The sequence below is a fragment of the Dendropsophus ebraccatus genome, chromosome 6 (assembly GCF_027789765.1).
Source record: "Dendropsophus ebraccatus isolate aDenEbr1 chromosome 6, aDenEbr1.pat, whole genome shotgun sequence".
Lineage (NCBI taxonomy): Eukaryota > Metazoa > Chordata > Amphibia > Anura > Hylidae > Dendropsophus > Dendropsophus ebraccatus.
Window position 1 is genome coordinate 121,285,898 of NC_091459.1, and position 23,064 is coordinate 121,308,961.

At 45.1% G+C, this 23,064-nt stretch overlaps 1 protein-coding gene across 1 annotated transcript in view; it reads left to right on the top strand.

Moving 5' to 3' along the window:
• EXTL3 (exostosin like glycosyltransferase 3) overlaps nt 1-20,374 on the top strand; it is a 42,417-nt gene extending 22,043 nt beyond the window's left edge. Inside the window, exons 3-6 of the mRNA XM_069975792.1 lie at nt 9,600-9,727; nt 17,337-17,481; nt 17,593-17,721; nt 19,224-20,374. Coding sequence (XP_069831893.1) covers nt 9,600-9,727; nt 17,337-17,481; nt 17,593-17,721; nt 19,224-19,433 — 612 coding nt within the window. The 3' untranslated portion in view covers nt 19,434-20,374. The remainder of the gene's footprint in view (nt 1-9,599; nt 9,728-17,336; nt 17,482-17,592; nt 17,722-19,223) is intronic.
• Nucleotides 20,375-23,064: the final 2,690 nt, after the last annotated feature.

Here is a 23,064-nt window from a genome sequence, read left to right on the forward strand (position 1 = left end):
ATATACTACTGGGGGAGCAACAGGGGGGCTATATACTACTGGGGGAGCAACAGAGGGGCTACATACTACTGGGGGAAAGCTCACAGGGGGCTATATACTACAGGGGGAGAGGTCACAGGGAGGCTATATACTACTGGGGAGAGAGCACAGGGGGGCTATATACTACTGGGGGAGAGAGCACAGGGGGCTATATACTACTGGGGGAGGGCTCACAGGGAGGCTATATACTACTAGGGGAGCAACAGGGGGGGTTTATATACTACTAGGGCAGTCACCCCCTTTGTACTGGGGGGTGGTGAGAGAGAGAAAATGCCAGTTTTCCCGATAATAAGCATTAATTCTGTATGTAAATAGTTGAACCTTTGTGAAAAGTAACAAACACGTTTCCTACTGATGTTCAGCTTGGACCTTCACCTGACTATAGACCCCGGTAAGTGGACCTTCATGAAAAGTTGTTGAGTACCCCTGCTCTATAGGATCAGTGCAGGTCTCTTGGTGATGTCTGCTGCAGATGGTGCAGTCTCTTGGCTCAGCAGTGAGTGCAGAGAAGACCTGTCTCAGGCCTCTGTCTAATTATAATCTGTTCTATGATATTCTTGCCTGTACGCTCTAAATATAAGGGTGCGCTCTCACTTTCTCATGTATTTATAGTACTGCCGGGGACATGCATGTGTGTGCATTATTTTAGAGCGTGTGTTTTCGTGGAGCTATATCTGTCTCACGCATCCCAGATGTGGTCAGCCTTACATCATCGTCTTGTGTTTCTTGAAGGAGCACATAAGTGTGGACTGATACACGGTGGTACAGCAGGGCCGGGGGGGGGAATAGAGCGGGATTCTCTCTCTCACCCAGCACTCGTCACAGCATAGTCTTTTGCCTGGTGTTTTTTGTTGTAGGTGTTAGTACTCTCCTACTGTAGTCTGTGTATGGCTGCCTGTGTGGTCTCCAGTGTACACAGCGCTGTTATCAGGAGTAGGTATGTGGTGCAACCTGCTGCAGTGGAATTCTGTAGGTGTGTATGTATCCTGTGCTCCCGTATCCTCTGACAAGTCTGAGAAAGAAGTGTCTGCCCTGGGCTATGGATGTAATGTGATACCAAGTCACTACATGTATTGCTGGATAGCTAGAAGACCGGCAGAAGTGTCAGTGGAGCTCCCCTTTAAGCCCATAGTCCTGTAATGAAGAGTTATATGAGCGCATGCTGCAGTGTATTACCCGCAGCCTCTTCTATCTCCCTCCTGACCTTGTTTTCTGCTTTCGATGATCCATCCCGGCATGAAGAGGCCTCTCGGTGTGAGAAGTCCTCATCACAAGTGTTACATTACCGCTAGTGGAGGACAGCGGCTGACGGCCGGCAATGCTCGGTGTCCCTCTATTGTACAGAACACGGCAATTATCTGGTGATGGCTCGGTGCAAGATTGTGTGGTGTGGAGTGCTCTAATTTGCAGTGCATATCAGTTATGTTTTATATTTTATGTACTGTCATGTTGTATTGTTATTGATCACAAACCCAGAAATCCTGCCCTGGATGAAGCCTTAACTGCTCTTCCACCCCCTAATACCAGTGGAGGCTTTGGCAGGACTAAACCTCATCCTCCGTCTTGGGCTGATGGGCGTACGCGATGGACTGTAACCAAACCAACCTTGGATTCGGGGGTGGTAGGCAGAAGTCGGACCTTCTACAAAAGTCGGACAAACAAAAACTTTGTGAGGTAGTACTGTCAGAGGTGGCCTTATATTTACCAGTTCAGCGAAACCTCTACCAGGTCTTTTTTTTGGGGATAGTCACATAAAAATAGTAGTAGCCAGCTCACCGGACAAATGATGATGCTACGCTCGGTCCGCCACTCCAACAGGTGCTCCAATAACACCATGGACACATCAGCGTACTTCTCACAAAAAGGTCTACACTTTTCTGGTGCCAGCCGCACACTTGATCACGAATCTTGTTGGATTATTTTTGGGGATACAGGGTAGCTGTAAGGGGCTGCTGAGGTACAAGTTGCATCGAGTCCCTAGAGTCTAGTGAGACCTAAGTACCATATTGCCACAAATGACCCCAGATTATAAAATAGTACCTCGGGACCCTGCTATAGGCCTTGTGTTGATCAGTATGGTGTCCTCCATCTCCTCAGGATTGTAGTGATGGGGGCGGCCGATGTAGCAGCTGTATCAGAGTCCCTGGAGCTGGAAAGACCTTGATGACCTTGATGACCCCAGTATAGCACATAGTACCTGGGGGTCCTGTGACAGATTCTACATTGGCACCAGAGTGTCTCTACCCCTTTTTTTTTGTTTATTTACCATAGAGCCCCTTTAAGCCTCAGCCTCACTAATCGTACTTGTCATCTTCATTGATGGAGCCAAATATTTTATTAGCGCATCGTGGGATTATGCACATTTTTTTACATCCACATAAATGTTAATGACTCTTAGACATAATATTTGACAAAATCATTCTGCTCCCGACACCAGATGAGGCTTCTTTATGGGCCGTCAGCTGAAGGGAGACAGAATTAGAGGCAGGCGCTAATGATTGACACGTCAGACGCCCCCCCCCCCCCCCCCCCCCCAAACCTCCAGCCTGGGAAGGCGACGGCGCTCCGACACCCACTTACTGCAACATCAAAACAAGATTATTTATGCTGAAGACACATGAAGGAGCCACGTGCCGCCATCCAGCAGACACAGCGCAGATTTATGGCTGGTAAACAATGAATATGGATGTGCCACAAAATGTTCATTACGAGGGAGCAGTGTGAGGCGTATTAATAGGAACAAATCTCACCGTTCCACGCCCTCCCCCCGGGTTATAGATGGTGAATAGTCCCTGTGGGCACTGACTGGAACGGAATGGCACCACTGCTGAGAATACTTCAGCGGATGGCCATCACTATCTACAGGAATATAACATGACATATTTAGTTATTGTCTTATACACAGGAACAGTATTATAGTAGTTATATTCTTGTATATAGGGGCAGTATTATAGTAGTTATATTCTTGTATATAGGAGCAGTATTATAGTAGTTATATTCTTGTATATAGGAGCAGTATTATAGTAGTTATATTCTTGTATATAGGAGCAGTATTATAGTAGTTATATTCTTGTATATAGGGGCAGTATTATAGTAGTTATATTCTTGGATATAGGAGGCAGTATTATAGTAGTTATATTCCTGTATATAGGGGGCAGTATTATAGTAGTTATATTCCTGTATATAGGAGCAGTATTATAGTAGTTATATTCTTGTATATAGGAGCAGTATTATAGTAGTTATATTCTTGTACTTAGGAGCAGTATTATAGTAGTTATATTGTATGGTAGGTAGATGAATCAGCACTCACCCGGTATCTTGTATCAGCTCACTTTATTGCATCAGTCGCGGGGAGGGAGAGGTGAGGACGCGCACTGGGACGGACGTTTTGGGGTCACGCCCCCTTTGTCGACCCGGTGATGGCCAAGTGCGCGTCCTCACCTCTTCCTCCCCGCTACCCGCGACTGATGCAATAAAGTGAGCTGATACAAGATACCGGGTGAGTGCTGATTCATCTACCTACCATACATTGCATCTCTGTGCTACTGCCCTGCACCCCTGGTCTTCAGCCGAACATGCCGCGGTGAGCTTTGCACGCCTGCCTCCGTGGGTCCTTGGACACTGGAACACTGCCTGGCGGTGCGGGTCTGCTGTGTCTTTCTTTCGCATAGTAGTTATATTCTTGTATATAGGAGCAGTATTATAGTAGTTATACGGTTCAGGGAAGAAAAAGAGTGCTGCACCTCACACCTATGGCTGATACTAGTACCTCTTGGCTGCATAAAAAACATCAGAATTCTGTATGTGAATTGATCAAGCCACACTGCCCCATGTACCGCGTGCAGGTATCTGATACACATGGGTCCCTACGCTAAGTCCACACTGTGCCAGTCAGCGACCACCACCCCCGCAGGCGTGCACAGTCAGGGAAGGGAGGCCATGGAACGGCCCTGCAACCCCCATGCCACAGGACCAGACCCAAAAATGCCCCACCAAAACCCAGCCAGCACCACCGGCGGAGGAAGCTGCCCCCAAACAGCACAAGTCTGGATAAGGTATTGCACTCACCATAGCTATCAAAGATAGAATGGGACAGACAGGAGGGATTAAAACCATGAGCACTCAGGTGTCTACTGCTAATTGCGGTCATGTGGGTTATGTCTTCCCCATTCTGTGAGAGCAGCAATGGTAAGTGTAATACCTTATCCATGCTTGTGTCGTTTGGGGGCAGCCTTCCCCGCCGGTGGTGCTGGCTGGGTTTTGGTGGGGCTTTTTGGGTCTGGTCCTGTGACATTGGGGTTGCAGGGCCGTTCCATGGCCTCCCTCCCCTGCACGTGCACGCTTTGTGGGGTTGGCGGTCGCTGACCGACACGGTGTGGAGTTAGCGTAGGGACCCGTGTGGACCAGAGGACCTGCACGGTGGTACACGGGGCAATATGGCTTGATCAATTCATATACAGACACTCTGGTGTTGATTTTTTATATAGGCCTAGCGGCATTAGTATCAGTCATAGATGGGATGTGCAGCCGTTCCATTCTCTCCAGTTCGTATTATAGTAGTTATATTCCTGTATATAGAAGCAGTATAATAGTAGTTATAGTCTTGTATATAGGAGCAGTATTATAGTAGTTATATTCTTGTATATAGGAGCAGTAGTATAGTAGTTATATTCTAGTATATAGGAGCAGTATTATAGTAGTTATATTCTTGTATATAGGGCAGTATTATAGTAGTTATATTCTTGTATATAGGAGCAGTAGTATAGTAGTTATATTCTTGTATATAGGAGCAGTAGTATAGTAGTTATATTCTTCTCTCCGCTCCTTATCCTTCTTGCAGTTGCATAAAGCTCCCGGGAAATCTCCAGTCTGGTAAAGATGATATAATATATGTTCTTGGCTCTTTGGTATGATGGAAAGAGTCAGCAAAAGCTATTTAGAGGATGAAGCATGGGCAGAATGTGACCAGTGGCATAGCGCTGGATAATGCAGTGTAAGGTAAGCCTGTCCTCTGTACGAAGCTAGCAGGCAGACTGTATGTGACTAGTAGTCACTTATGAGCAGGCGGCTAGGCCTCATCCATTGTGATGGTAATTGATACTGGCAAGAAGGAATTATTAATAGATCCTTTCCAGGAGAGATTGCTGAGATTTCCCGGGCGCAGCTGCCAGGCTCTGGGTATAATAGATGAATAGAGGAGGATTGGGTATTAATGACGGGACTGGAGACCCATGAGATTCGGGATCCGTGTCATCTCAGCTGCTTGGTATACTTCTGGGCAATGCAGATGATGTCAGGAGATGACCCTGATGGGTAGAGCCCTTATAGATCGTACATGACGGAGAAAATATGTGACTCAGGATAAGTAATGTAATGTATGTACACAATGACCCCACCAGCAGAATAGTGAGTGTAGCTCTGGGGTATAATAAAGGATGTAACTCAGGATTAGTACAGGGTATGTAATGTAATGTATGTACACAATGACCCCACCAGCAGAATAGTGAGTGCAGCTCTGGGGTATAATAAAGGATGTAACTCAGGAGGATCAGTACAGGATAAGTAATGTAATGTATGTACACAGTGACCCCACCAGCAGAATAGTGAGTGCAGCTCTGGGGTATAATAAAGGATGTAACTAAGGATTAGTACAGGGTATGTAATGTAATGTATGTACACAGTGACCCCACCAGCAGAATAGTGAGTGCAGCTCTGGAGTATAATACAGGATGTAACTCAGCATCAGTACAGTATAAGTAATGTAATGTATGTACACAGTGACCTCACCAGCAGAATAGTGAGTGCAGCTCTGGAGTATAATACAGGATGTAACTCAGGATCAGTACAGGATAAGCAATGTAATGTATGTACACAGTGACCCCACCAGCAGAATAGGGAGTGCAGCTCTGGAGTATAATACAGGATGTAACTCAGGATCAGTACAGGATAAGCAATGTAATGTATGTACACAGTGACCCCACCAGCAGAATAGTGAGTGCAGCTCTGGGGTATAATACAGGATGTAACTCAGGATCAGTAATGTAATATATGTACACAGTGACCCCACCAGCAGAATAGTGAGTGCATCTCTATATACTCTAGTTCCCATCTGTGCTCCTATGGTTAGGGGGTGATGGTATAGATAGTATATGTAATCTATGTGGAATTTCCACTTTCATCTACTGCTGTAGAGGTGACAATTGCCTGGACATGTACTGCAGTAGAGCTTCCAGAGCAGCGCTCCTATATGTAGATATATATTGTTCTTATATGGGTTTGGCATTTTGCAGGCTCACCGTGGCTCAGTGCACGTTGTGTTATATTGGCTCCCGTCTGAATGTGTGATGAATATTTCCTCCTGTCAGATTTCCAGGACCCCCCTTCTCCATCCTTTTGGGGTTATATCCTCCTTTTATTCTATAGAATAGTTATTGTTATTTCCCTTGGTTGCTGTATGTTGTGCTGCTGAGCCGGGCTGCAGTGTCAATAAAGGGGCAGACAGAGCCAATGATAAGCTACTCTGCCTGGCTGTCTGGGCATGCTGGGAGTTGTAGTTTCTCAGTAGGAAAGCACTGCCCTGCTATGACAACTAGAGGGGCTGTGTTGTAGTGACCACCTATTACAAGGAGTTTTCATACTTCTCTTTGCTGCAGAGGGTTTGTTACAGTGAGACAGCAGCACAAACCTCTGTCCTATTCTGATGGTTTGTTACAAGGAATCTTATTTCCATCACCTTGTGTTCAGTGAATTTGTTACAGTGTATCCATCCCTGGGTATGAGCATCACGGTCACCATTCACTCACAGCAAGCAGATACATAGGTGCTAATGGAGGGCTCAAAGTTTATAAAAAGAAAAAATAATAATCTTTTTATTATTTATATTATTATATTTCAGATTGAGTTAGCTGTAGAGCAGGCAACCCTCCCAGAGGTCTTCTGTCCTGGGCCCCCTCTTTGTTCTGGTACATGACACATTTCGCCGCATTGTCATCCTGTCATCCTTGTTGAATACATATCAGTCGCTACCTGCAGCTACAGACCTGTCACCTGCATCGTCCCCTCATCCCCCTACCTGCAGCTACAGACCTGTCACCTGCATCATCCCCTCATCCCTCTACCTGCAGCTACAGACCTGTCACCTGCACTATCCCCTCGTCCCTCTACCTGCAGCTACAGACCTGTCACCTGCACTATCCCCTCGTCCCTCTACCTGCAGCTACAGACCTGTCACCTGCACTATCCCCTCGTCCCTCTACCTGCAGCTACAGACCTGTCACCTGCACTGTCCCCTCATCCCTCTACCTGCAGCTACACACCTGTCACCTGCACTGTCCCCTCGTCCCTCTACCTGCAGCTACAGACCTGTCACCTGCATCATCCACTCATCCCTCTACCTGCAGCTACACACCTGTCACCTGCACTGTCCCCTCGTCCCTCTACCTGCAGCTACAGACCTGTCACCTGCACTATCCCCTCGTCCCTCTACCTGCAGCTACAGACCTGTCACCTGCACTCTCCCCTCGTCCCTCTACCTGCAGCTACAGACCTGTCACCTGCACTGTCCCCTCGTCCCTCTACCTGCAGCTACAGACCTGTCACCTGCACTGTCCCCTCATCCCTCTACCTGCAGCTACACACCTGTCACCTGCACTGTCCCCTCGTCCCTCTACCTGCAGCTACAGACCTGTCACCTGCATCATCCACTCATCCCTCTACCTGCAGCTACACACCTGTCACCTGCACTGTCCCCTCGTCCCTCTACCTGCAGCTACAGACCTGTCACCTGCACTGTCCCCTCATCCCTCTACCTGCAGCTACACACCTGTCACCTGCCTTCACTCCCGGCCTGGCCACTTGCATAGTTTCTTATGGGAATGTTTTGGTGGAACAGCCCTTGTGACAAGTCATGGACCTCTGTGACTTCTTGTATGAAGGGTTTGTTTCAGGCGCAGAACAGTCATGTGCCCAAATTAAGGAAAACTAGGGAAACCACAGGGGCGTTGACTGTCCCAGCTGCTGCTCTGCTTTCTGGATTATTGACAGAAATACTAGGGGAAACTTAAAGGAATAACCTCTCTAATTTTATGTATGCAAAGTATATATGGCAGGTAGATGGGCATGGCTGCGATTACTGAGGATATGGTGGGGGACTGCAGTGACTACTGGGGAGGAGATTGTGGGGGGCTGGGATTACTGAGGTTATGGTGGGGGACTGCAGTGACTACTGGGGAGGAGATTGTAGGGGGCTGCGATTACTGAGGTTATGGTGGGGGACTGCAGTGACTACTGGGGAGGAGATTGTAGGGGGTTGCAATTACTGAGGTTATGGTGGGGTACTGCAGTGACTACTGGGGAGGAGATTGTGGGGGGTTGCGATTACTGAGGATATGGTGGGGTACTGCAGTGACTACAGGGGAGGAGATTGTGGGGGGTTGCGATTACTGAGGATATGGTGGGGTACTGCAGTGACTACAGGGGAGCAGACTATGGGAGCTGTGGTTACTGGGGATGTGGCTGCAGTGATTACTGGGGGAGGACTGCAGTGATTACTGGGGGAGGTTTGAGGAAAAATGGCATAAGAGTATGCAGATTTCCCTATTATGCCGTAATTATTCTGCTCTCTACCACCCCCTGTATATCTGGTTTATAATAAAAAAAAATATATATATAATTTCTCAGAGCTGAGGTTTTGCTACAGTTGCATCCAATGTAGACAATCCTCTGTGAGCTAAATACACCTACTCTCTCCTGGTTCCTACAGTGTATCAGTCTACAGTCTTGGCCTCCTCAGGTTTGTCTAGACTGAATACAATGTGACAAACCCTCAGCTGTGAGAAGCATTAGGTTTCAGAGTGTTCCCATTCACTGACAGGTAGCAGATCCTGACATTTGCCCAAAATGTCTATTAGATCCCCATATACTCTATACTCTATATACTGTATACTCTATATACTCTATACTCTGACTTCTGCCCTCCTATGAGGGGTGGTCTTGGGCATTTGCCCCTATAAGGGGTAGTCTCTGGCTTCTGCCCCTGATGGCCTCCTCTGGCATTCTCTGCTAGTGAAGTCTTGAGTCTGATCACACGGCTCGCTCCCGGCCATGAGAATCCAATCTGTGTGTTTAGCATATATAGCGGCTGCGCCGCGCTGATAGTGCCCCCCCGCCGCTTACATAATTACATCCCCCAGCTATGCCGCACGGAGGGGGCACCTGATGCCAACATCAAACTGCCAGACGCAGGAGCTGCTGTCTGTATGATCAAGGGCTTCATACACACCGTACCCTCCAGATGCTTTGTCTGTGCAGGGCGAATTTTTAAAGTGATAGTGCGCCTGAAGTCGAATAAGGATACACTCATACCCGTGAGGTATACTGATAACCATCCCATAGAAATAGACTGGCAGATGAAAATGGCTGATAAAAGAGGATAGTAAATGGTGTACACCCGTCCTATGGTGAGACTCTCTCCAGCCCAAATGATCGTTGTTACAGTGCACAATGTAATAGTATCTGCATGGCGGTATTATATAACGACTGTGTCCTCCTTCCTCCATCAGGTTGTGCGCACAGAGAAGAACAGTCTGAACAATCGCTTCCTTCCCTGGGATGAGATAGAGACTGAGGCCGTGCTCTCTATAGACGATGACGCTCACCTCCGGCATGATGAGATCATGTTTGGCTTCCGGTAAGTTCCTTGTTTAGACCTGGTCTGACCTGTCATGTTGTGTCTTCCCGGATTCCTACTAAGGATTACACCTTGTTATTACATAGCTGTACTCCAGAGCTGCACTCACTATTCTGCTGATGGGGTCACTGTGTACATACATTACATTACTTATGCTGTACTGATCCTGAGTTACATCCTGTATTATACTCCAGAGCTGCACTCACTATTCTGCTGATGGGGTCACTGTGTACATACATTACATTACTTATGCTGTACTGATCCTGAGTTACATCCTGTATTATACTCCAGAGCTGCACTTACTATTCTGCTGGTGGGGTCGCTGTGTACATACATTACATTACTTATACTGTACTGATCCTGAGTTAGGGCCCTATTCCACAGGACGATTATCGTTCAGATTATCGTTAAATCGTTCGAATCTAAACAATAATCGTTATTTTGAATAGCAGTTGACAATTAACGACCGAAAGAGAAATCATTGATCGTTATATAAGACCTGGACCTATTTTTATCGTTGCTCGTTCACAAATCATTCGCATTGAATAAGAAGTCCTTTGGTCGTTCGCAGTAGTCACGAACGCAGTAGTGACGACAAGACGACAGCAAGAACGATCATAAGTAACCACTATTGATCCATGCAAATAGGTGACTGATTTCAGGTCTTTTGCAATAGTGTTTGGATCGTTTATCGTTAAAGATTATGCAAACAATAATCGTCCCGTGGAATAGGGCCCTTACATCCTGTATTATACCCCAGAGCTGTACTCACTATTCTGCTGGTGGGGTCACTGTGTACATACATTACATTACTGATCCTGTACTGATCCTGAGTTACATCCTGTATTATACTCCAGAGCTGCACTCACTATTCTGCTGGTGGGGTCACTGTGTACATACATTACGTCACTTATCCTGTACTGATCCTGAGTTACATCCTGTATTATACCCCAGAGCTGTACTCACTATTCTGCTGGTGGGGTCACTGTGTACATACATTACATTACTGATCCTGTACTGATCCTGAGTTACATCCTGTATTATACTCCACAGCATCCAATAAGTAAAAACCAGGACTCGTAAATCTTAGAATAATTCTTTGTTTGTAAATATTTTCTTATATAATGCAATTTTCACAGAAAAGTAATCCAAAAAATATATATCACCACAGTGCTCAAGAGTAGGAGAATCCGGTAGTTACGCCGTGGCGCTGGTCAACTCCATTCCCTTGTCTGAAGACTCTCACTCTTCACAGGACGTGGGATGACGAAAACACGTCTAGCTACGTTTCGGGGTCCGCCCCCTTTGTCAAGCATAACGGAAGTGCACCCTTCACCATATTTATAGTAGTCGCTCAATAACATATCAATTCACTATAAAAGCAATAAATATAGGTTACAATTCTATAATACAGATGGTAACTAAAATTAGCTAATATTCTTACATTTTCAACATGTTAATGAATTGTATATAATAGTATAGCCCACCTATATTATCTACGTCATCCTAATCCGATAATGAAAATGCCACTCTACCATTATAAGAATACTGAAAAATTACATATTTCATTAAGCCCTTTCAGGTATAGACTTTCCAACTGGTGTATCCAGAATGTCTCTTTCTGTAACAATTTTCTTTTGATGTCACTGCTGTTTACTCCATAAACTTCCTCTAGTACAAGCCACTTAAGTCACAAACCTTGTGATTGAATTCATGAAAGTGGCGTGCAACAGAGGTTTCTCCAAATTGTTTATTCTCTTTTCCCAACTTCTCTTGTACCTCCTTTCTCGACACTTTTTGTGCATACGTTCTTATAGCTGATTTATGTTCATTTATTCTCACTCTAATTTCTCGTGCAGTTTGCCCCACATAGACACGTCCGCACGGGCATTTTAACATATACACTACATTGCTTGTCCTACATGTGTACATCCCTTTTAACATGATCTTATGCCCTTTAAGGGAATGACATATACTTTCCCCTTTAATTATACAGTTACAGTTCTGACATGAAAGACAAGCAAATGTACCTCTGCGACACATCCTGAGTTTCATCTGCCTCGATTTTCCCGGACCTTTTATATCAGACTTCACCACCATATTTGCGACAGATAGACCCTTTCTGTATATGAACCTAGGTGGTTCAGTAAACAGTTTGCCATATTTCTCATCATGCTTTAATATTCCCCAATGTCTCAAGATCGTCTTTTTAATAATGTTAGAATGTTTGTCAAATTTGGATTGGAATGTTATCTGACTCTTTTTTGTCTTTCTCACGTCTTTTCATCAAGTTCTCCCTTGGTATTTTTTTCACATCCTCCCATGCTTTATGTACCTCCTCTTTTCTATATCCTCTAGCACAAAATTTATCCATCATTTTAGCACATTGAGCCTCACATATTTCCTCATTTCTACAGATACGTTTAACATTACATTACTGATCCTGTACTGATCCTGAGTTACATCCTGTATTTTACTCCACACCTGCACTCACTATTCTTCTGGTGGGGTCACTGTACATACATTACATTACTTATCCTGTACTGATCCTGAGTTATATCCTGTATTTTACTCCAGAGCTGCACTCACTATTCTGCTGGTGGGGTCACTGTGTACATACATTTCTATAGTCAGGACACATTTACCAGCCTTGTATTCTAAGTATATACAACTTCTGCTCCCTCTGGTGGTGAGGTGTCTGCAGTGCAGTCCTCTTGTGTGACCTCAGGTAATGGAGATACTTGGAGGAGGTGTCTGCACAGTACACAGCTCTCTGGCAGGGTTGTTAGTGTCTCTGATGAAATCACTCTCAGCCATAAAATCTTATTGCCGGCGCTGTGTGGGAGAATATAACATGGCTGTGCGGTGTAGTAACTCTCAGCTGGAGGCGGTGTTTTTCTGCAGAATAAAAGTTACATTGTGTAAGCGGGGAGGATGATATGTGCACAGCCACATCGCCCCCTCCTGTAGGGTCTGCAGTGCACCCTGGGGCCTTCTCATCATTTTGTGGTTTCATAGTATTAGCACTTTCTGGTTGCTGCAGGTTATTGATTATCTGGTATCACTTTTTGAGTAGGGCGGAGGTGTGCAGGGTGGGGTTATACTGTGTACAGTGTGATCTCCGGTTGTTTCTCATTGTGAGTGGGGGGAGGTGTATAGGGTGGGGTTATACTGTGTACAGTGTGATCTCCGGTTGTTTCTCATTGTGAGTGGGGCAGAGGTGTGCAGGGTGGGGTTATACTGTGTACAGTGTGATCTCCTGTTGTATCTCATTGTGAGTAGGGTGAGGTGTGCAGGGTGGGGTTATACTGTGTACAGTGTGATCTCCGGTTGTATCTCATTGTGAGTGGGGCAGAGGTGTGCAGGGTGGGGTTATACTGTGTACAGTGTGATCTCCGGTTGTCTCTCATTGTGAGTGGGGCAGAGGTGTGCAGGGTGGGGTTATACTGTGTACAGTGTGATCTCCGGTTGTCTCTCATTGTGAGTGGGGGGAGGTGTGCAGGGTGGGGTTATACTATGTACAGTGTCATCTCTGGTTGTTTCTCATTGTGAGTGGGGGGAGGTGTGCAGGGTGGGGTTATACTATGTACAGTGTGATCTCCGGTTGTCTCTCATTATGAGTAGGGTGAGGTGTGCAGGGTGGGGTTATACTATGTACAGTGTGATCTCCGGTTGTTTCTCATTGTGAGTGGGGGGAGGTGTGCAGGGTGGGGTTATACTATGTACAGTGTGATCTCCGGTTGTCTCTCATTGTGAGTGGGGCAGAGGTGTGCAGGGTGGTGTTATACTATGCACAGTGTGATCTCCGGTTGTCTCTCATTGTGAGTGGGGAGGAGGTGTGCAGGGTGGGGTTATACTGTGTACAGTCTGATCTCCGGTTGTTTCTCATTGTGAGTGGGGGGAGGTGTGCAGGGTGGGGTTATACTATGTACAGTGTGATCTCCGGTTGTATCTCATTGTGAGTGGGGAGGAGGTGTGCAGGGTGGGGTTATACTATGTACAGTGTGATCTCCGGTTGTATCTCATTGTGAGTGAGACGGAGGTGTACAGGGTAGGGTTATACTATGTACAGTGTGATCTCCGGTTGTATCTCATTGTGAGTGGGGCGGAGGTATACAGGTTGGGGTTATACTGTGTACAGTGTGATCTCCGGTTGTGTCAGATTCAAACTCTGAGTGTGAGTGGCTAGAAAGTGATACAGCGTTTGCATCCCACAGCAATGATTTGGCTTCAGTGATTTAAAGAGGCTGTGCAGAATTAGAAAAGCATGGCTGCTTTTTTTTTTTTTAAGAGACAAGTTGTCAGATATCAGTTAGAGATGAGCGAATTTTCAGTAATAATGAAGTGAATCGCTTTGTTATTACTATATATTTGCTCACCTCTCTAATCACAGTCCATCTCTATTGACTTTAATGGGGCTGAGCTGCAAAACCAGACACAACTGGGAGGTCAGAGGGGATTCATATTTTCCTCTTTTCCTTTTTCCTCTCCTCTTTCTCTGCATCCTTCCATTCCTCCTCCTTAAACTGTCTCTTTTCCCTTTTGCTCCACTTTCCTTCACTTTTCCTTTTCTTCCTCTTTCCTTGCCCCACCTCTCCTTTCCATTCTCATTCTTTTCTTCTTCTTTCCCCTTCTCTCACTCCATCCCTCGCCTCGTCCTCTTTTTCTTCCTCTTCCTCTTACAGCTTCCCATCCTCCTGCTTCCTACATTTTCTTCCTTTCTTCCTTCTCTGCTTTTTCCTTCCTCTCCCTCTCCTCCTCCTATACTTTTCCCCCTTATTTCTGTACTCCTCCTAATTCTCTATGTTATCCTCCTTCTCTTTCTTGTTGCTTCTCCTCCTTGATCCTCTCCCTCTATCACAGTTGTATAGATCTGTAACTAGTGGTTTCAGGTATTTTGATTTATAAGAGAAACAGATCACTGATCTCAGGGAGACCAGCCAAAGATGACACCGCCAGCTGCTGGCTAAAGCGCTCAATGCAATGAAATCCTAGGTGCATTGCTTCCTGAGAAACAGTTTTGCATATTCATGTTTCCCAGGCGGCAATGCGACTAGGATTTCACTGCATTGAGCGCTTTAACCAGCAGCTGGCGGTGCTATCTTTGGCTGGTCCCCCGAGATCAGTCATCTGTTTCTGTTATGGCTTTACTAGGCATTGCTCCCACCTAGCCAGAATTCTGCTCAACACTGATGAGGGGCAACACCTCGAAACAGCTGACTGTGGATGGTTACCTGGCCTTGGCTTTTGCCTTGTCATTACATTAACTTATAGGGCCACTTAATATGGTGGTTCCGGTGGGTCCTTCCCGGAGGGACATCTGGGTAGTTTGATTTATGTAAGGGAGGGAGTATTGTGTATAGTATAAAGAAACAAGGGGCGTTGTGTATGGTATATAGAAGGAAGAAAGTACTATGAATAGTATAAGGAAGGAAAGGGTACTGTGTATAGTATAGAGAGGGAAGGGAGTACTGTGTATAGTATAGAGAGAGAAGGAAGTATTGTGTATAGTATATAGAAGGAAGGAAGAACGTACTGGGTATAGTATATAGAAGGAAGGAAGTACTGTGTATAGTATATAGAAGGAAGGAAGTACTGTGTATAGTATATAGAAGGAAGGGAGTACTGTATAGTATATAGAGGGAAGGAAGTACTCTGTATAGTATATAGAAGGAAGGGAGTACTGTGTATAGTATATAGAAGGGAGTACTATGCATAGTATATAGAAGGAAGGGAGTACTGTGTATAGTATATAGAAGGAAGGGAGTACTGTGTATAGTATATAGAAGGAAGGGAGTACTGTGTATAGTATATAGAAGGGAGTACTATGCATAGTATATAGAAGGAAGGGAGTACTGTGTATAGTATATAGAAGGAAGGGAGTACTGTGTATAGTATATAGAAGGAAGGGAGTACTGTGTATAGTATATAGAAGGAAGGGAGTACTGTGTATAGTATATAGAAGGAAGGGAGTACTGTGTATAGTATATAGAAGGAAGGGGTACTTTATAGAATATGAAAGATGTATAGACTATAGAGGGAAAAGAATATAGTGTATAGTATATAGAAGGAAGGGGTGTACTGTATATGGTATGAAGAAAAGAGTACTGTGTATTGTATAAGGAAGGGGTACTGTGTATTGTATAAGGAAGGGGTACTGTGTATTGTATAAGGAAGTAGGAGGTATTGTGTATAGTATGAGGAAGAAATACACAGTCCGTGTATTATACTGTGCTCCTCCTTCCTCTCGGTCTATCACAGTTGTATAGATTGGTACACAGAGAGCTCCCACTAGTGGTGACTGCTGGCAGACAATCTTTCAATGTGACTGAGAAGCGGGAGAAGAGAATTGATGGAGTTGACTCTGTGTAACACTCACTATAATGTATTGCTGGAAGGGATAACCTGTGTCAGTGGTGATGTGTGATGTCTGTGAGCGGGGGAGGGGCAGGCAGCGATCACACATGACTCCCCGGGGCCGCACGTCTCATTATCACCACCGTACATAGATAATCACCTATTAAAACATTCATGATAGCTGATCTCCATACTGACGGAGGGGATGGGGCGCCTCATATTCACTGTGTGCTCTGTGTGTAGTATATAAAGAAGGAAGGAGTACTGTGTATTATATGAAGAAGGAAGGAGTACTGTGTATTATATAAAGAAGGAAGGAGCACTGTGTATTTATATATAAAGGAGTACTGTGTATTATATAAAAAAGGAAGGAGTACTGTGTATTATATAAAGAAGGAAGGAGCACTGTGTATTATATAAAGAAGGAAGGAGTACTGTGTATTATATAAAGAAGGAAGGAGTACTGTGTATTATATAAAGAAGGAAGGAGTACTGTGTATTATATAAAGAAGGAAGGAGTACTGTGTATTATATAAAGAAGGAAGGAGCACTGTGTATTATATAAAGAAGGAAGGAGTACTGTGTATTATATAAAGAAGGAAGGAGTACTGTGTATTATATAAAGAAGGAAGGAGCACTGTGTATTATATAAAGAAGGAAGGAGTACTGTGTATTATATAAAGAAGGAAGGAGTACTGTGTATTATATAAAGAAGGAAGAAGCACTGTGTATTATATAAAGAAGGAAGGGGTGCTGTGTATTATATATAGAAAGACTTATGTCACGTGTTCCAGTTGTCTGCATATATGTCATGTGTTCCGGTTGTCTATACCTTTGTCACGTGTTCCGGTTGTCTATACTTATGTCACGTGTTTTGGTTGTCTATACTTATGTCACGTGTTCCGGTTGTCTGCACTTATGTCACGTGTTCCGGTTGTCTGCACATATGTCACGTGTTCCGGTTGTCTATACTTATGTCACGTGTTCCGGTTGTCTGCACATATGTCACGTGTTCCGGTTGTCTATACTTATGTCACGTGTTCTGGTTGTCTATACTTATGTCACGTGTTCCGGTTGTCTATACTTATGTCACGTGTTCCGGTTGTCTATACTTATGTCACGTGTTCCGGTTGTCTATACTTATGTCACGTGTTCTGGTTGTCTATACTTATGTCACGTGTTCCGGTTGTCTATACTTATGTCACATGTTCCGGTTGTCTATACTTATGTCACATGTTCCGGTTGTGTGCAGGGTGTGGAGAGAGGCCCGTGACCGCATTGTTGGCTTTCCTGGCCGCTATCATGCCTGGGACATCCCTCACCAGTCCTGGCTCTACAATTCCAACTACTCCTGTGAGCTGTCTATGGTGCTGACCGGAGCCGCCTTCTTCCACAAGGTATGGGCGGGAATCTGAATCTTATGGGTTCTCTAATCTGGAACCATTCAGGGTCATGTCTCTGAACGGGACATGTAGTCTATGTGCTGACCGTATCCCATCTCTCCCCAGTATTACGCCTATCTGTACTCCTACGTCATGCCGCAGGCTATCCGGGATATGGTGGACGAGTATATTAACTGCGAGGACATCGCCATGAACTTCCTGGTCTCTCACATCACCAGGAAACCCCCCATAAAGGTGAGTGCCCCTCCAATCTCCTTCCCTGTGCACTAAAACATATCGACCGCCCTCCATCACTGCTCCACTCCTGTCGCTCGCCGGCTTGGCCGCTTACAGCTCCCTAATGCATGTAAATACTCCGTAATTGACTGAAACATCGGATACCGGGCAGGTGTCCAAGTGCGAGGGGGGTGGTGGCGAGCGCCTGCACCCACCGGGGAGATTTATTCTCTCTCACTCCAGACCATCGAGCGGCAGAACTGCTGCGTCGTTGCTTTATATTAATGGCCGAGAAGTCCCCACATCTCCTCATCCTGGAGGTAGCAGAGGGGCCTGGGCCATTGTTCCCTGGTATCAGGTTTCTTGGCTGAATGCAGACCTCCAGGGCTCTACTGTAGTCGCCTCCAGAGCTGCATTCATAATTTTCCTGCTGAGGATTCCGAACCCCTATTTGTTTGGTATCTCCCCAGTATTCTGTCCGTGAGCGATGCCATGTTAACAGCAGTGGTTGTATTAACCAACCTGCGGCTCCTCAGCTGTGAGTCTACTCCCCTTATGTTTGTTCCAGGTTTACAGAAACATTATTACTTTTCTTCTGAATAGAGCACCACAGCTATCCACAGGTTAATTGTGGTATTGCAGCTTGGTCCCCATTTAATTGAGTTAAGCTGCAAAACTAGACACAACCCATAGCCAGGTGTGTTATTTCTTCTAATCCTGGACAACCCCTTTAAAAAGGGGTACTCCAGAGAAATGTTTTGTCTTTCAAATCAGCTGGTGTCAGAAAGTTACATAGATTTGTAATTTACTTCTATTTAAAAATCTCCAGCCGTCCAGTACTTATCAGCTTCTGTATGTCCTGCAGGAAGTGGTGTGTTTTTTTCAGTCTGACACAGTGCTCTCTGCTGCCACCTCTGTCCATGTCAGGAACTGTCCAGAGCATGAGAGGTGTTCTATGGAGATTTGCTGCTGACATGGACAGAGGTGGCAGCAGAGAGCACTGTGTGAGACTGGAAAGAATACACCACTTCCTGCCGGACATACAGCAATATCTGGAGTACCCCTTTATGTGAAGATTTAAACAAACCATTCATTCTTTCCATAATTCCTTCCATTTTTGAGAGACCTGGTAGAGTATGTGGGAAGTGGGTGGGAATTTGTGCTCCTCGTCTCCTATTATGGACGATTAATGGAGGGTTCTACTACAGGGTTGTAAGGGGACATCTGATCAAGAGGTGTAGAAGACTGGGTTATATCTCTTGTAGTTTGATTATCCAGCAGATAAAATTGATTGTCCAGTCTTGGTCCAAACATGGTCACTTACTTGCAGAAACAGCATTTCTCGTCCTCAGTTTGGATGTCACATTGCAGCTTGGCTCCATTAAAGTGAATGGAGATGAATTGTAATACCACACACAAACTGAGGACAGGGGTGGTGCTGTTTTTGCAGGAAAGTAATCCTGGATAAGCCCTTTAAGGAATTTTCCTATAAAGTTTCCCCATGTTCTCTCTGTTTGCAGGTTACGTCTCGTTGGACCTTCCGCTGCCCGGGCTGCCCTCAGGCTCTCTCCCATGACGACTCGCACTTCCACGAGCGCCACAAATGCATCAACTTCTTTGTCAAGGTGTACGGATACATGCCGCTCCTTTACACCCAGTTCCGAGTGGACTCCGTTCTATTTAAGACTCGGCTCCCTCACGACAAGACAAAATGTTTCAAGTTCATCTGAAGACATTGATTTCCCCGGAGCCCGATGTCTTCTTTCCCCCGACGTCTTGGTCCCAAGGCGTTGCCTCAAGTGTTCTCTAGTCTTAAAGTATAATGAACTGTAGGACGACACGTACTCTAGACAACCTAGGATACACTGAAGGAGACGACTGTCCAATTTTTATTTCTGTAAATTGTAATTTTTAGTTTTTTGTTTTTAATTTTTTTTTTTTTTTTTTTTTTTTTACCACACAAAATGTGTGGTGTGGCTTTTATCCGACATCTTCAGGAGGGCATCTCAATCAAGCCTTCATGTGCCCCATTGGATTCAGTAGAGTAACTAACGTACCCTGTACACCCCCTCCCTCTCCAATATCTCTTGGAGTTTTTATCAAACTTTCAAAAACTTTCACCAGACGAACGATCATCGCAAGTATAGAAGAAGCAAAAGACTTCGCTCGGAGATCGCAACGCACAAAACTGCCAACCCAGCGACAATGCCTGACCCCTCGCCCACCCTCCCAGCTTGGTCCCATCACGTACCAGTAAAGCACAGAAGCACCACCTCATTCAGATTCAACTTTGTACATTTAATAAATTGCTGTACAGCTCGACAGATGTAGACAATGTATTTAGGAAAAAAAATTTTGGAATGTTTTTTTTTTTTTTTTTCCCCTCCCGGGCAATTTAAATGGTTACTGTTTACAGTCATAGACGTTACTAGTGATCGCGGCGATTCACGGTTTGGATAAGAGACCTTTTAAAGCGGACTGTGTACGCTGCTTCGCCAGAAGTTTTATCCTACCAGGTACGAGTATGTGCCGGTGTTTAAAGGGGAAATCCAGTTTTCTAGGATTAGTGATGTAGTCTCAACCTGTGGTAATTACTTAATCTTTTTTTTTTTTCTTTATTTTTACGCTCGACAAGCAAAAAGTTGAATAAAAACCGTTGGTGAATACTGAATTTTCATGAAAAAACTAACTTTTTTTAATTTAAAAAATTTAAAGGATCCAAATACCCCTCGTAGGTTTTAAGTCCAGTTTCTCGGTGTGCACAAACCGGGATGAACCCGTACAGAATGTATTAAAGTGGTGCAGAGTGAGATCTCTGAACGGATGTGGGTGACAACTTAAAGGGAATCTGTCACTAGGTTTATGCTGTTTTAAATGAGGGCAGCATAAACTAGTGACAGAAATGCTGAACAGATCGGTGTATCACTGGCATCATTCTAATACGCAGGAGAACAGGATTCTTGCCACACTCCTCCCCCTGCCTTCCAGCTGCTGATTGACAGTTGACTGCCTATACACAGCATGGATAGGTAACTGCCAATCAGCAGCTGGTGGGCGGAGTTTTCTGCTTCTCATGAATATTAAGGACTACTGAGCTCATGCACATAATGGAGAAGACTACTTAATGTCCATGTTATTCAGGAGGAGGAAATCTCTGGATCAGCTGCACAGAACAATGTAAGTGATACAGCATTCTGTTCAGCTGCTCTGTCACTAGTTGATGCTACCCTGAGATAGGACGGCATAAACCTACTGACAGAATCTCTTTAAGCTTGGAGCTGCCATATGGAAAGTTAATTTAAAGTGTCCCTGTGATTGCATTGTAAAAAACACGTCAAAGGTTTTAATCTGTGTTCAGACCTCCACTGCTCTCTAGAAATATCCACTAACAGCTTTGCTCCCAGCTCCATGCAGTCTCCATTTTGCATCCCAAGTCTGCCCTGCATGGTCTCCTCTCATTGTACACAGATATATAGCAAGTTTGATCAGTGTACACTACTTTGTGTGTTCTTTCTTTCGTATTTACAGTCTATGTGATCTGCCCTCCCTGAAGACTTGGATGCTTTCTTCCCTTCCATACTCTGACACTCTCTGATCTGCCCTGTAGTACCCCTACATCTTACTGCTGCTGTATTTTAGGATCCAGTCCAATGATACAGAAATATTTGTGCAAAACCACAGTGACCAATGGGCTCATGAGTTTGCCTATAAAACTGACAAATTACTGTTAAAGTATGGCGACCATTTCATGTGAGTTTTCGTCCATGCACTCTCCTCATTGTAGGACTATGCTGGTGGATGATTAACAGTACAAAACTATAGATGGATCAGAAAGGAAAGCAGCAGCACCACAGCAAGGAAGGGCTAACACCACAAGAGCAGCCCTGGTCTAAGCAGCGAACTGCTGATAAGGAGTATGACTAAAGAGGAGGGAAGAAAAAGGGTTAAATTCAGCAGGCTGCACTGTGTACATAGTATGAACACACTGGACACTTGTCCAGAACTTTGTGGGCTGTTAGAGATGAGAAAGAAACTTTGATTTACCTTTCAGGCAAAATGTGAATATCTACAGGAGGGAGAGAGGCTCAGCTTACATCTCCTTGTCTGTACTGGGGTTTTGTAATCTTTATTAGTCAGATGGCGCTCCAACCCCTCTATAGATAAACCTGTGTAACTAGTTGATCATGGGGTCCAGCTGTAGGGGAATCTCTCTAACTTTACATTGCATTGTTAAAATCCATAAACCTCAGTGTAATGTGACTGCCAGCTAGAAGACTCCATCTACTATCTCCTAGCAGCTGTGTATAGAGGAATGTGAACACCCCCCCAAGAGGAGTGTTTGTTCATTTCCATGGTTGTCCTTGTGCCATCCCATCTCTTCACTCCTTGTTACTGCAGCCGACCCTGCAAGACCCAAAGTCTGACCATTTCCCAAAGTTTGATGTTTTTAAAGAGAACCTGTCAGCAGCTGGAGCCGACCCGAGGTGCTGACTGTGTGATTAAGTGACCGTTTACTAGTTAGCAGGTACCTTTGGCTTAGCTCTCAGGGAGGGGATACTGCACAATGTGATAACTTCTACTGTAATCAAGTGTCAAAGATGAGTTGTGGGGAGGAAGTCGTGCCGCAATCTGGAACGCCTCACCCCACCTTCCTCCTCCCCTTTATCCATGAATATTTTGCACCAGACTGCCTCCTGCACGCTCATGCCAGCCTCCATGTTCGCACATGCGCCAATGCTGTCATGGGCTGTGCTCGCTGCACTGACAGTTTGCCACTGATATTACAGGCTGCACGTCTCTTCTCTTCATTGGTGGCCTCTTCGTGAGTGTCCAGACTGTGGGCATTGGCTTCAGACCCTCAGCACGTGCCGCTTTCCTGGACCACTGTGCTTGTGCAAACAATGAAGAGATAAGGCGCGTGGCCTGTGATATCAGTGGCAAACTGTCAGGCTGGTGCGAGCGTGCAGGTGACTGTCCAGCGCAGAATATTCATGGATAAAGGGGAGGAGGAAGGAGTGGTGAGGCGTGTCAAAGTGCAGCACAAACACTGAGCTACAACTCCTCATTGACACTTGATTACAGTAGAATATATGAAATTGTGCAGCATCCCCTCCCTGAGACATATCACTTAATGCACAGTCAGCACCTTGAGTCGGCTCCATCTGCTGACAGATTATCTTTAAAGGGGAACTCTACATAAGAAAAACTTGTTTTCGATTAAAAGTACATTAAAAGTTATATAGATGTGTCTATAGAATGTATTACTGTATCTGTGCGGTTCTGTCACACTGGTAGCTGATAGAAATCCAGAAAGTGAAAAAAAATTGGCCCCTGTGCCAATTCACATTGTCTCCTGCTCCT